Source organism: Symsagittifera roscoffensis, chromosome 7 (genome assembly GCF_963678635.1).
Source record: "Symsagittifera roscoffensis chromosome 7, txSymRosc1.1, whole genome shotgun sequence".
In the NCBI taxonomy this organism is placed as follows: domain Eukaryota; kingdom Metazoa; phylum Xenacoelomorpha; order Acoela; family Convolutidae; genus Symsagittifera; species Symsagittifera roscoffensis.
In genome coordinates, this window is record NC_087068.1 from 27,220,812 (window position 1) to 27,236,322 (window position 15,511).

At 35.5% G+C, this 15,511-nt stretch overlaps 1 protein-coding gene across 1 annotated transcript in view; it reads right to left on the reverse strand.

The window, feature by feature from the left end:
- LOC134850899 (structural maintenance of chromosomes protein 4-like) overlaps positions 1-15,511 on the reverse strand; it is a 208,051-nt gene that overhangs the window by 40,040 nt on the left and 152,500 nt on the right. The window contains exons 3-6 of the mRNA XM_063866676.1: positions 6,302-6,496; positions 6,030-6,212; positions 4,555-4,719; positions 2,554-2,681 (exon numbers count right to left, since the gene is read on the reverse strand). Of these exons, the coding sequence (XP_063722746.1) occupies positions 2,554-2,681; positions 4,555-4,719; positions 6,030-6,212; positions 6,302-6,496 (671 nt within the window). The remainder of the gene's footprint in view (positions 1-2,553; positions 2,682-4,554; positions 4,720-6,029; positions 6,213-6,301; positions 6,497-15,511) is intronic.

Genomic DNA, 15,511 nt, shown 5'->3' on the forward strand with positions numbered 1-15,511 from the left:
AAAAAATCGAATGTAAAGATAATAAAATGAAACTAGCGTTTAACGCACCTCCGGTGCTTCGAATTTTTCGACAACTCATGAAAAACCGCATATATTGGAAACAATATCTACTTTTAGTGTACTCTGACTGCACCCAATTACAGGGTTGGTAATTTCGAACTTTTTAAATTTTTTTAAATTCCCATTTTAAAAGCGTCATCTCGAAAATTTAATGGAGCTCTGGAGAAATTTGGAGGTCAGATTTGCAAGCACTGAGAGTCCCTGAGAGTACCCTACTATAGGGTTAGTAATTCAAAATTTTGTGAATTTTTTTAAACCTGTTTCCCGAAAAAAAAAAATTGAAAAAAAAAACGTCTTATCTCGGAAACTAAAAAGATTTGAGCATTCACATTGAGAGGCAAGATTTGAGACGCCAGGGTGGACGCTGACAATAAGGTTGTATCTTCATCGAGCTGGTTAAACATTATTTTTTGAACTTCTTTATAGATAAGTTCTTTGAGAAATTTTGAAATCAAAAACGTCGAATCTCGGAAACTAAAAGCATTTGAGCAGTCGCATGAGGTAAGATTTGCAACTCTTTAGAGTAACCTGACAACACCAAACTATAGCGTTGGGAATTTCAAATTTTGAAAAATAATTAATTTAAACTTTCTGAAAATTTTGAAAAAATCACAAAAACGTCACATCTCGAAAACTACAGAACTGAGCAGTCACATTTGGAGGCAAGATTCGCAATCCTTGAGAGTGCTCTGACAAGACCCAACTACAGGGTTAAGAATTTCAGATTTTGCGAAAAAAAATAATATAATTTTCTGAAAAATTTATTTGAGAAAAAATCACAAAAAACGTCATATCTCGAACTACAAGGATTTGAACAGTCATATTTGAAGGCAAGATTTGTAACTTCTTAGAGTATTCTGACAGCACCCAACTACAAGGTTGGGAATTTCAAATTTTGAGAAAAACTCAATTAAAACTTTCTGAAAATTTTGAAAAAATCACAAAAAACGTCAATTTGTGAATTATCTCGGAAACAAATTCGCAACCCCATCTCGAAAACTACGAAAAATTGAGCAGTCATATTTGGACGCAAAATTCGCAATCTTTGAGAGTACTCTGAAAGGATCCAACTTTAGGGTTGGGAATTTCAGATTTTTTAAATTATTTTGTTATTTGAAATTTATGAAAACTTGAAAAAATCTCAAAAATCGTCTTATCTCGTTAAGTAAAATGATTGGGGCATTCAAAATTGGAGGCCAAATTCGCAACCCCTAATTCGATATTGGTCTGCTTAATTTAAACTCGGTAAACTAACCAGTAAAATCAAATTAGAAAATGGAAAAAAAATTCTTAAGCATTGCAATATACGATATAGCTTAAACATGCAAAAATAATACGTTGAAAAAGCTTAAACATGGCGAGATAGTGAAGCCCGCATTTAAATATATAATAGATTTTTTTTATTTACGATTTTCTGTAAAAATCATCACCCCACACGCCGTATTGAGTACAAATTGGTACATTTCGCTCCTAGTAACAAATCAATTATGGCATATACGCTTCCTTCAATCAACTTGAAACGATTTCCATGACGGATTAAATCTCCGCTTACGCGTTAATAGCGCGAAATACATCGCGCGTTAACTGTCCCAAATTGGCCAAAATGGCAATTTTTTAACTCCCACAACTGTACGAAAAATGATCACAGGTGAAATATCTTTCCAAATTTTAGCTCAGGACAACAACGCTTTTTGAATGATATAAAAATCACGACAAAAATGGCTAGTTAAAAAGTCGAAATTTCTGAAAAAAAACACTCCAAGCACAAATATTCCCTTAATTTCGTTACGAAAGTCGTGAAAACAACAGTCTGTGTTAAAAGCCTTAGCATTGTAATTACTTAATAGCTGGTTATTGATCAAAATGAACACTTTCAAAATGAACAATTTTATCGCAACAATATTTGCGACGAATGTTGGAAGAAAAGATAGTTCATACTACAACACAATCATTGCTTGTGTAAACAGCGTTCAAGAAGGCTTGGATCAGAATTTTAAGGAATCATTTAGAGCAAAGAACGAGTTTATTGTTTAAGAGGCGTTTAGGCAAGAATTTTCTTTAACAATAAACTCGTTGTTTGCTTTAAATGATTCTTAAAAGTTCTGATCTAAGCCTTCTTGAACGTTGTGCTCATTAGAAAAACTAAAAGGTTGCGTCCATATCGCATGAAGACTTTCATTTAATATATGATATTTTTTATTTGAATTGAATGTTTCGCCTGCAAAATCGCGTTTTCATCTGGCTGCGTTCCTATTAACTTTTTGAAAGTAATTTTTAGCGCTAATGGGCCGAAAATGATTGTAATGATGTGGTAGGTAGTCCAAATTCTTACAGATTAAAATAGGAGAAAAGATGCTCCTACATGATACAGCAATAAGACTATTGTCGGCACCTGATTTTCCATAGAAAAAAAAACAATATAAGAACAACAACAAGTAAATAATTCTTTATGATCTAATAACAAACCAATGAGTAATTAAAATGGAAACTTACTTGTACTTTTGCATGATTTTGTTCTTGAGGGATGAAATACTGTTTTCGAGGTCCAGAAACGCCACTGCTTCCGCTTTCAGTTTCTCCAGACTATTTTTTTCACCTTCAACTAGAGCCACGCGTTTCATCTTAAACAACACATCCACTCAATAAGTTCGAGCGCAGATGAGAACACACACCATCCGTTTCAGAGTAGCGAACGATGATTAGAACCAATCCCTTCAGCACGCACTCCTTTCCTCCTTCACTTGTGCATTAAATCTCTTTTTAAACGATTAAATCGACTTTTAAACAGCAATAAATTCAGTTCGAGCAGATCCAAAACGTTCTCTATAGACTGTTCTTACTTATACTATTTCGCGAAAGAAATTTACGCCGCATGCAATCTTTCAAAAATGAGCCAGAAACCCAAACTAAAGTTCTTTGGACGGTTTTGACCAAAAAAAGTAGGTCGAAAGCTTTCCGTCAAAATTTGCTCCGAAGCGGCCTTCCGCTTTTCTTTCAAGCTGGCTAGCCCAAAAAAAATATAAAAAGGGGATAATCGAGAGGGGGAACTACCCCTCCTGTAAATCCCGCCCCGTATTTCATTAATAACTTTGCAACTATGGACACAGAGGCAAACCAGAGCTTCGCACCGTTGCGATACAATACAAGAATGCCGCAAAAAAGAAATCGAAATAAGAAAGACCGAAAATGTCATGAAAAACAAGATCTATCAAAACGAATACAGCTACTTTAGAAAAAAAACGTGCAAAAAGAACAATGTGAAATTAGCATCAGAAGAAAAGTATCAGTAACAAAGCCGAAAAAAAAACACCTGAGCAAAAAAAAACTTTAAATTTATTAAAAGTTTCAAAATCACCCTCCCCCTTGAAACACATTCAAAAACACCCAACAACACTCTCTCGCTTACCAAACGACGCAATATGAGGCCACTAAACTGATTAAAAGCCGAAAAAAAAATCGAAAATTGTCGAAAAAAATTGATTCACCAACACTTTCATATCGTTGTATTGATTCTGTCTCATACAAAACTCGTAAATGTTCAATTAGCATCAAATTAAATACAGAGGCGAAGTTGCACTTCGCATACACAAGCACGCAAAATTATGACCGATAACGCTACAGGGAAAAACTGAATGAGTAAAACTTTGAGTATACAAAATTTCATAAGTGGCGCACGCCAATTATGAGTCTACATAATTGCTAAGTGACGCAAGCCAATTATGACGCATTGACAGTACCAGTCAATTTGAAAAAAAAAAGAAAATTACCAAATAATATGCCTCAATTTATAGAGCGGACGCATTTTAACTACTAAACGAAAAAAGTTCATTATAAGCATCCCACAATGCCCAAGTTCGAACTTTCTTATTTTGCTGCTGGCCTGCTTCCCTACCTCTTCGCTACAGATCCATCATACCTTGAGGTTAAAGTGCTATTTGTAATATAACAGGGTTAAAATCGTTAGCATTGGCTGTACTTAATAGCTGGTGGATCAAAATGAGCACTTTCAAAATGAACACATTTTGTCGCAAAAATTGCATCGCAACTAAATTTGCGACTTAGGTTGAAAAAAGAAAGTTCAGACTATAACAAGCTATGCTTGAGTAAATAAACAAAGTAGTCACAAAGACGAAGATTCTTGAGTAGAGGTAATTTGAGATTAAAAATTTATGCGCTAACTTCTCAAAATGATGCCGCTAAGCCGATAAAACATAAGCCGAAACCTTTTAAGGTAAATAAAGAAAAAACGATAAACTGAAATCGGAGTACTTAAATTTACAAAACTCGAATAGAACGCGCATTTAACACAGAATACTCAAAAAAATTTCTGTTTATTGACAAATTAGTATTGAGGAAGACTTAAGTTTTGGTCATTCTGTGAACAAAGTTGTTTACCTGGAAAAAAAGTCTAGTACTTGGCTTCAAAACCCTTGTTTATGGCAAGGCTAAGAAGAATTTGTGAAAGCACTTTTGAAATTGCAACAAAATTGCCACCTGGTCTTTTCTCTTCTCTTCTAGCTCTCCGAGTTCAGAGTCTATCAGTGTGATGAGCTCCTTGTACTGGTAAGTGCCTATGATGTCCTCCAGATACTCCAGGAGTCCCTCGTCATGTTCACTCAACCCCTTCGGCTTCATCTGAGATATCTGCTCAACTTCACCCTTCAACAGTCATTGCAACACGTCACCCATATTTTACACACTCGAATGTCTAAAAGGCCAATAAATAGATTCTTAAGGCCCATTTACAAAACCTCCACAAAGGATAGACGAAGAAAAATTGGCTAAAACTTATCCTGTCTGAAGATGATGTGGCTGTTCGAAATTATGCGGATCATGGACATCATAAATTTCGGATTCTGATGTACATGCTAACTATTGCACTGACGAATTTCGATAATATAGCTGCAAGAAAAGAACTTTGCAGATGCAAGACGTATAAGGGACCAGGCTGGATGCAAGTGGTACAATCAGAATTCACCCATAGTATAATCCAATCCAATATCTGCTGAGTTTGACAGAACACAACACGCTTTAAGCAATTTATTGTGATGGCCAATTATTTGATTGAGTTGAAACAATTATAGTAACTGTTTCATTTCACGCGCAACAATCTCCTTTGAACAAAAAATCAGGACCCAAACAATGCAACTATGTTCAATAAAAAAGACTCTTAGAGCATTGAGACAACGCGGTTTCTAGACGGCATCTTTTGAGAAATTAGCCAACTTCGCGATCCATCCGATTGGCGAGCACCATGCTGCTTACTCAGCTGTGCTTATCTTTGGCACCAGCGGTGATGCACGCGTGATTTTCTGTAGGCGTTGCGTTGGCTGCGACTAAGTCTTTTGTTTAAGAATGCTCGGACTTGATTGGTCAGTTTTGGCATGGAGGCGAAGCAAAGATTGGCGCAAAGTTCAAAAAAAAACAAAAAGATCAGCACAAAACCAGTGTGACAGCTAGCCGAAAGAAGAAGACAAGTCAACCATTTACGCTTTCGTAATTGGAGAGCACAATTGCCTTCCTTCAGTAAATCACTCAAACACAACCTAAAAAATCAACACGGCTTACATAAATGTCTTCACTACGTTCATTGACAATGGTCATTTTGAGTACATAATCCGACAAAATTAAAGCCAATATCCAATAAATTCATAGTCTGCGTATATATTTCGGTAAGAAATTTACCATGTTTAGATTTCGCCATTCTGAAAGCAAATTTGTTTACGGGGAAAAAGTAAAGAGCCCGATTACAATACCGTTGCTATTTACAATTGTAATGATTGCAAAAAATACCTAAAAGGCAGTAAATCAACCAGATAAAGAAAACGGGACTTCTATTATGTTGCAAGAAGGCAGTTTGGCAATCTAATTTTGCGCGGGATGGGATTCTTTCTGACTTTTTGCATGCAAAAACGGATGCAAATACGAGGTTGCAACTACTGTGATGATGTTCGAAGAATGAAACAAACCTGGAGAATGAGGAACCGGTTATGGTCTAAATCAACCGCTTTGCTCTTCAGTAGATCCCGCACTTCCTTAAAATGACTTTTGCTTGCATTGATGTAATAGTTAGACGAGTTGTCGCGATAAGCTGTCCTTGAAATCACGAGCTCCGAGCCAGCAACAATTGTGAAATCATCTGGATCTGCACACTGAAATGTATGTACTAGGTATAACTGTCAAGTTTAAAAACCGCCTCAATTATAGCTGCATCCAATATCCCACCCCAATGTAAACTTACAGAGTCAATTATTTCCGCAAAATGCACAGCGACAGAGCATGATGGAATATTTTGACAGCTTTCATCTGAGTTGTGAATTAACATGGACAGTTTCTTCAACCTGATCTTGGCTGCTCTGAATCCAAATACAAATAGAAGCGCATCGATGACGTTGCTCTTCCCTGATCCATTTGGCCCCACAATACAGCAGAATTTCTAAACATACCAATTTTGTTTTGTTGATTAAAAACTATGTGACTGTTTATGAAGCCTTTTTATTTTTTGAAATTAGAAAGTACACCATTGAGAGCCATTTGTAGGAAATGTTTAGTAAACATCATATCTCAGAAATCTCGATATGAAAAATTTAAAAACCATCACAAGTGTGAAGACGTTGATTAAATAGTAAATTTTTTGAAAACACCTTGAAAATTTAGCTTGGATTAAGACTATCACGTTCTCACATCTGCTTCACGACCGCTTGAAATTTTACTAACACTAGCCATCAATCAAACAGCTACAGTTTCTATCGAATTGCCAATGTTGAGCAGCAAAAGTTCGACCAAAAAATTAAAACTATTTAAAGGTTCCGGACTTAATTACAGGAGAAAAATACCTTTCCCTCTTCTCAAATTTAGCTCGGTAGTTAACAAATAAAAGCAAAAAAAGGTTTCCTTTTCCTTAATCCATTAACTTTTCTCTACCAAAGCATTGGAACAGCTTCAGCTTTCCACAACCTGATTTTAAGACTGGGGATTTGCCCACCCCAATTTTTTATATTGAACCCTTCATATCAGATTTAGCTAATAGTTTTCGGGAATAGTGACGAAATTTCTTTAAAAAAAAAAAAACTGTTGTACATATCAGCTTTTCTACAAAACAATTTACGCAGGGAAAAATTAAGCACCATGCTTGTTTTAATGAGCTATCAACCTCACAATCAGCAAGTAAGTTTTTGAAAAAAAATAACTTTCCAAAAACGGACAAAATTTCAAAAATTGGACATTTTCTGAAGCTTCCGCAGGTAATTTTCACATAGCTGATTTTTTTCTTTCAGCTTAACCTCTTAAACAATTTGACAGGGTAGTTTTTGACGAGATATGTTGGTATATGTTGGAGCCAAACCGCCGGAGGAGGGAGGGTGAAAACTTTCATGTACTAAGATATGCTATAGCTTATCCGGTCTCCACCTTATGTATTAACTACCAAGAAGAATAGATTCCCCATGTATAAAGGGTATACGTTTCAGATGGTAAGTTTCGAGAGAAACATTGGTTTTCAAAAAAATGTTGGCAACTGATTTCGCCGATACATCAATGTTCAGATTCGAAACGTTTTCTCAATCAAACAACAAAAGATTGAAAACCCTAACGCAGCGTTTAAAAAGAATTGTTGAAAAAAAATGATGAAACACGTCGAAAAAGTATTACATTACGGCGTCGTATATAATTTCACTATATAATCTCTTCCAAATTCAGAGGTTTAGTTGTATTCCATCACTTCAACTTCCCGTTTAGGATAAAATAGCTCAGTCCTTTTTCACTTTGTTCATAAGTTGCAACTACATGGTTAATTGTTTCAATTGTTTCCTCGATTTAGCCATCGGTTCATCTCCAGATTCTTCTAATGCGCGTTTTTTCAATCCTTTACTGCTTAACTTATACTTTTGACTTTTACTATCGTAGCAGCATTTAGTTTTACTACAGAGGAACAACATATCGGTGCATTTGAACTCCTCCTTGAGCAATCCTGGTTCTCTCTAATCATGTTTCTTATGTTTAGAGCAGCAAGTACGGGGGAAAAAGTTAATATTCGCCTCTGCTCTGAAATCGTTTCGACAGTCTCTGCTTCGCTTTTCAACCCATTCAGCTCGCCAAAGCCAAATAGAGAAAATCAGTATCAATTTCGAGTTCTTCAAATTAGCTGACATCACGAAATTTATCGAAAAAATTATCAAACAGTTCCAACATTCTCAACTCCGCATACTGTAGTATAAAGAAACCTAATATAATTGGTTCACGATGTTTTATAGTAGACTTAACAAGTTCCACTTCAAACGAGTCTTCAGCAACAAAATTGAGTCATTTGAAAAACTGGTTGATAGCTTTATGGGTTTTTTCGTCACCAAGATAATTTGTCATTGTATGGTTTAATCTGTCCAATACTTGATAGCCATAGTAGCTAAATCCTAGCAGCTTAATTGTTTCGACTACCACATCATACAAAGGATTCTCATCGCCAGCTCGCCTAGCTTCAACAACAGACTGAACGAAACTTTTGAATAATTTACGCGGTGTGAATTGTACAAATAAAGTTAAGAACAGAATTTAGAAGTATTTTGTTGGTTTATTTGACGCTCGATTTCAACATTCACTGCGCTTGTAACAGATAGCTTTCTTCCGCATATGTCTTCATATATTCCCAAATATCGCACCATCAATATTTTTGAAAGTAAGTAGGAAATTGAACGTTTCGCTTTTAGTTCAACTGGAACACTCAGATCGCATTGAAAGTAACCGAACATTGTTTCAATTCCTATGTTTTTCAATAAAGAATAAGAAAAAAGAGGTCTTTGAAAAGAAAATTGATTCTAACGTGACTTTTCAAATCTACGTTGCTTTTAAATTGATCGCACCAACTCTCCCACTTATGTATAAAGGGTACAGGTTTCAGATGGTAAGTTTCGAGAAAAATATTGGTTTTCAAAAAACTTTGGCGCCCGATTTCGCGGATGCATCAATGTTTAAGATTCGAAAAATTTCTTGATCAAACAATAATAGATTGTTAACCCAAACTCAGCGTTTAAAAAGAATGGTTGAAAAAAATGATGAAATACATAGAAGTATTAAATTACGGAATCGTAAATAATTTTACTATATAATCTCTTACAAATTTAGAGGTTTAGTATGTATTACATCACTTCAACTTCCCGTTTAGAGTGAAAATAGCTCAGTCCTTTTTTGTTTGTTCATAAGTTGCAACTACATGGTTAATTGTTTCAATTGTTTCCCGATTTAGCCATCGGACCATCTCCAGAGTCTTCTAATGCGCGTTTGTTCAATCCTTTACAGCTTAACTTATACTTTTGACTTTAAGTATCGTAACAGCAAGAAGTTTTACTACAGAGACACAATATATCGGTGCATTTGAAAGTTTCCTTGAACAATCCTGGTTCTCTCTAGTCAGGTTTCTTATGATTAGAGTAGCAAGTACGGGGGAAAAAGTTATTATTCGCATCTGCTCTGAAGTCCTCTCGACAGTCCCTGCTTCACTTTTCAACCCATTCAGCTCGCTTGTTGGGAAGGAAAAAGGCATATAAAATTTCTTCTGCCACCGCCAAATAGAGAAAATAAGAAAATCAGTATCCATTTCGAGTTATTCAAATTTGCTGACATAACAAAATTTATCGAAAAAATTATAAAACAGTTCCAACATTCTCAACTCCGCATACTGTAGTATAAAAAACCTACTCTAATTGGTTCACAATGTTCTTTAGTAGATTTTACACGTTTCGCTTCAAACGAGTCTTTAGCTACAATATTGAATCACTTGAAAAACTGGTTCATAGCTTTATGGGTTTTTTCGTCACCAACATATTTTGTCATTGTATGTTTTGACCTGTCCGTTATTTGATAGCCATAGTAACAAATTCCTGGCAGCTTCATTGTTTAGGCTACCACGCCATAAAAAGGATTCTAATCGCCAGCTCGCCTACCATCAACAACAAACTGAACAAAATTTTTGAATAATTTACGCGGTGTGAATTGTACAAACCAAGTTGAGAAAAGAAGTTATAAGTATTCCGTTGGTTTATTTGAAGCTCAATATCACCATTCACTGCAGTTGTAACAGATCGCTTTCTTCCGCATATGTCTTCATATATTCCCAAATATCGCACCATCAATACTTTTGAAAATAGGTAGGAAATTGGACGATTTCGCTTTTAGTTCAACTGGAACACTCAGATCGTATTGCAAGTAACCGAACATTGTTTCAATTCTTATGTTTTGCAGTAGTGAATTAGAAAAAAAGGGGTCTTTTAAGGGAAAATTGATTCTAACGTGATTTTTCAAATCTACGTTGCTTTTAAAATGATCCGACCAACTACACTCCCTTTTTGGCAATACATACATGTTTGGGATTCCAAACGCTTTCTCAATCAAACAACAATTGATTGTTAACCCAAACGCAAAGTTTAAAAAGAATTGTTGAAAAAAAAATGATGAAATACATTTAAAAAAAGCATTAAATTACGGCATCTCTTTCAAATGCAGAGGTTTAGTATGTATTCCATGACTTCAACTTCCCGTTTAGGGTTAAAGTAGCTCGGTCCTTTTTTCAGTTTGTTCATAAGTTGCAACAACATGGTTATTTGTTTCAATTGTTTCCTCAATCAGTTGACTTCAAATTCACCGCCTCATCCAATACTTGTCGATACCTAGCCATCGGACCATGCCCATAGTCTTCTTATGCGCGTTTGTTCAATCCTTTACTGCTTAACTTCTACTTTTGACTTTTACTATCGTAACAGCAATAAGTTTTAATACAGAGGCACAACATATCGGTGCATTTGAACTTCTCTTTGAACAATCCTGGTTCTCTCTAGTCATGTTTCTTATGATTAGAGCAGCAAATACGGGGGGAAAAGTTGTTATTCGCGTCTGCTCTGAAATTGTCGACAGTCCCTGCTTCACTTTTCAACCCATTCAGCTCGCTTGTTGGGAAGGACACATGCATATAAAATTTCTTCTGCCAAAGCCAAACGGAGAAAATTAGTATCAATTTCGAGTTCTTCAAATTTGCTGATATCACAAAAATTAACGAAAAAATTACAAAACAGCTCCAACATCCTCAACTCCGCATACTGTAGTATAAACAATCCTACTATAATTAGTTCACGATGTTCTATAGTAGATTTAACAAGTTCCACTTCAAACGAGTCTTGAGCTACAATATTGAGTCACTTGAAAAACTGATTGATAGCTTTATGGGTTTTTTTTCGTCACCAAGATAATTTGTCATTGAATGTTTTAATCTGTCCGTTATTTGATAGCATAGTAACTTATTCCTGGTAGCTTAAATGTTTCGACTACTACACCATATAAAGGATTCTCATCGCCAGCTCGCCTAGCATCAACAACACACTTAAAGAAACTTTTGAATAATTTACGCGGTTTGAATTGTACAAATCAAGTTAAGAAAAGAAGTTGAAAGTTTTTCGCTGGTTTTTTGAACTCGATATCAACATTCACTGCGGTTGTAACAGATCGCTTTCTTCCGCATAGGTCTTCATATAAACCCAAATATCGCACCATCAATAATTTTGAAAGTAGGTAGGAATTTGGACGATTTCGTTTTAAGTTCAACTGGAACACTCAGATCGCATTGAAAGTAACCGAACATTGTTTCAATTCTTATCTTTTTCAATGAAGAATTAGAAAAAAGAGGTTTTTGAAAGGAAAAGTGTCTCTAACGTGACTTTTCAAATCTACGTTGCTTTTAAATTGATCGCACTAACTCTCCCACTTATGAATAAAAGGTAGAGGTTTCAGATGGTAAGTTTCGAGAAATATTGGTTTTCAAAAAATTTGGCGCCCGATTTCGCCGATGCATCAATGTTAAGGATTTGAAAAGTTTTCTCAATCAAACAACAATACAGTGTTAACCCAAATGCAGCGTTTAAAAAGAATGGTTGAAAAAAAATGATCAAACACAGAGAAAAATCATTAAGTTACGGCATAGTATAAAAAATTATTATATAATCTCTTGCAAATTTAGAGATTTAGTACGTATTCCATCACTTCAACTTCCCGTTTAGGGAGAAACTAGCTCAGTCCTTTTTTAGTTTGTTTATAAGTTGCAACTACATGGTTAATTGTTTCAATTGTTTCCTCGATTTAGCCATCGAACCATCTCTAGAGTCTTCTAATGCACTTTTGTTCAATCCTTTACTGCTTAACTTATGTTTTGACTTCAACTATCGTAACAGCATTAAGTTTTACTACAGAGACACAATATATCGGTGCATTTGAAAGTTTCCTTGAACAATCCTGGTTCTCTCTAGTCAGGTTTCTGATGTTTAGAGTAGCAAGTACGGCGGGAAAACTTGTTATTCGCATCTGCTCTGAAATCGTCTCGACAGTCCTTGCTTCGCCTTTCAACCCATTCAGCTCGCTGGCTGGGAAGAATAGAGGCACACAAATTTTTTCTGCCACGGCCAAATAGAGAACATCAGTATCCATTTTGAGTGATTCAAATTTGCTGACATCACAAAATTTATCGAAAAAATTATATAACAGTTCCAACAATCTCAACTCCGCCTACTGTAGTATAAAGAATCCTACTCTAATTGGTTCACAATGTTCTATAGTAGACTTAACAAGTTTCACTTCAAACGAGTCTTCAGCTACAATATTGAGTCACTTGAAAAACTGGTTGATAGCTTTATGGGTTTTTTCGTCACCAAGATAATTTTTCATTGTATGTTTTCACCTGTCCGTTATTTGATAGCCATAGTAACTAATTCCTGGCAGCTTCATTATTTAGGCTACCACACCATTTAAAGAATACTTATCGCCAGCTCGCCTAGCATCAACAAAAAACTGAACGAAACTTTTTAATAATTTACGCGGTGTGAATTGTACAAATCAAGTTGAGAAAAGAAGTTATAAGAATTTCGTTGGTTTATTTGAAGCTCGATATCAACATTCACTGCGGTTGTAACAGATCGCTTTCTTCCGCATAGGTCTTCATATAAACCCAAATATCGCACCATCAATAATTTTGAAAGTAGGTAGGAATTTGGACGATTTCGTTTTAAGTTCAACTGGAACACTCAGATCGCATTGAAAGTAACCGAACATTGTTTCAATTCTTATCTTTTTCAATGAAGAATTAGAAAAAAGAGGTTTTTGAAAGGAAAAGTGTCTCTAACGTGACTTTTCAAGTCTACGTTGCTTTTAAATTGATCGCACTAACTCTCCCACTTATGAATAAAAGGTAGAGGTTTCAGATGGTAAGTTTCGAGAAATATTGGTTTTCAAAAAATTTGGCGCCCGATTTCGCCGATGCATCAATGTTAAGGATTTGAAAAGTTTTCTCAATCAAACAACAATACAGTGTTAACCCAAATGCAGCGTTTAAAAAGAATGGTTGAAAAAAATGATCAAACACAGAGAAAAAGTATTAAATTACGGCATAGTATAAAAAATTATTATATAATCTCTTGCAAATTTAGAGATTTAGTACGGATTCCATCACTTCAACTTCCCGTTTAGGGAGAAACTAGCTCAGTCCTTTTTTAGTTTGTTTATAAGTTGCAACTACATGGTTAATTGTTTCAATTGTTTCCTCGATTTAGCCATCGAACCATCTCTAGAGTCTTCTAATGCGCTTTTGTTCAATCCTTTACTGCTTAACTTATGTTTTGACTTCAACTATCGTAACAGCAATAAGTTTTACTACAGAGACACAATATATCGGTGCATTTGAAAGTTTCCTTGAACAATCCTGGTTCTCTCGAGTCAGGTTTCTGATGTTTAGAGTAGCAAGTACGGCGGGAAAAGTTGTTATTCGCATCTGCTCTGAAATCGTCTCGACAGTCCTTGCTTCGCCTTTCAACCCATTCAGCTCGCTGGCTGGGAAGAATAGAGGCACACAAAGTTTTTCTGCCAAGGCCAAATAGAGAACATCAGTATCCATTTTGAGTGATTCAAATTTGCTGACATCACAAAATTTATCGAAAAAATTATATAACAGTTCCAACAATCTCAACTCCGCCTACTGTAGTATAAAGAATCCTACTCTAATTGGTTCACAATGTTCTATAGTAGACTTAACAAGTTTCACTTCAAACGAGTCTTCAGCTACAATATTGAGTCACTTGAAAAACTGGTTGATAGCTTTATGGGTTTTTTCGTCACCAAGATAATTTTTCATTGTATGTTTTCACCTGTCTGTTATTTGATAGCCATAGTAACTAATTCCTGGCAGCTTCATTATTTAGGCTACCACACCATTTAAAGAATACTTATCGCCAGCTCGCCTAGCATCAACAAAAAACTGAACGAAACTTTTTAATAATTTACGCGGTGTGAATTGTACAAATCAAGTTGAGAAAAGAAGTTATAAGAATTTCGTTGGTTTATTTGAAGCTCGATATCAACATTCACTGCGGTTGCAACAGATCGCTTTCTTCCGCATATGTCTTCATATATTCCCAAATATCGCACAATCAATATTTTTGAAAGTAGGTAGGAATTTGGACAATTTCGGTTTTAGTTCAACTGGAACACTCAGATCGCATTGCAAGTAACCGAACATTAATTCAATTCTTATGTTTTGCGGTAGTTAATTAAAAAAAAGAAGTCTTTGAAGAGAAAACTGATTCTAACCTGATTTTTCAAATCTAGGTTGCTTTAAAATTGATCCCACCAAATACACTCCCACCTATGTATAAAGGGTATAGGTTTCAGATGGTTAAGTTTCGAGAAAAAAATTGGTTTTCAAAAAAAGTTTGGCGCACGATTTCGCCGATACATCAAAGTTCAGGATTCAAAACGTTTTCTCAGTCAAACAACAATAGATTGTTAGCCCAAATGCAGCGCTTAAAAACAAATGATGAAATACATAGAAAAAGTATTAAGTTACGGCATCGTACATAATTTTACAATATAATCTCTTACAAATTCAGTGGTTCAGTATGTAGTCCATCACTTCAACTTCCCGTTTAGGGTAAAAACAGCTCAGTCCTTTTTTAGTTTGTTCATAAGTTGCAACTACATGGTTAACTGTTTCAATTGTTTCCTCGATTAGTTGACTTCAAATTCACTGCTTCATTCAATACTTGTCGATACTTAGCCATCGGACCATCTCCAGAGTCTTCTTATGCGTGTTTGTTCAATCCTTTACTGCTTAATTTATACTTTTGACTTTTACTATCGTAACAGCATTTAGTTTTACTACAGAGGCACAACATCGCTGCATTTTAACTCCTCCTCGAACAATCCTGGTACTCTCTAGTCATGTTTCTAATGTTTAGAGAAGCAAGCACGGGGGGAAAATTGTTATTCGCATCTGCTCTGAAATCGTCTCGACAGTCCCTGCTTCGCTTTTCAACCCAATCAGCTCGCTTGCTGGGAAAGATACATGCATATGAATTTTCTTCTGCCAAAGCCAAATAGAGTAAATCAGTATCCAATTCGAGTTCTTCAAATTTGCTGACATCGCAAA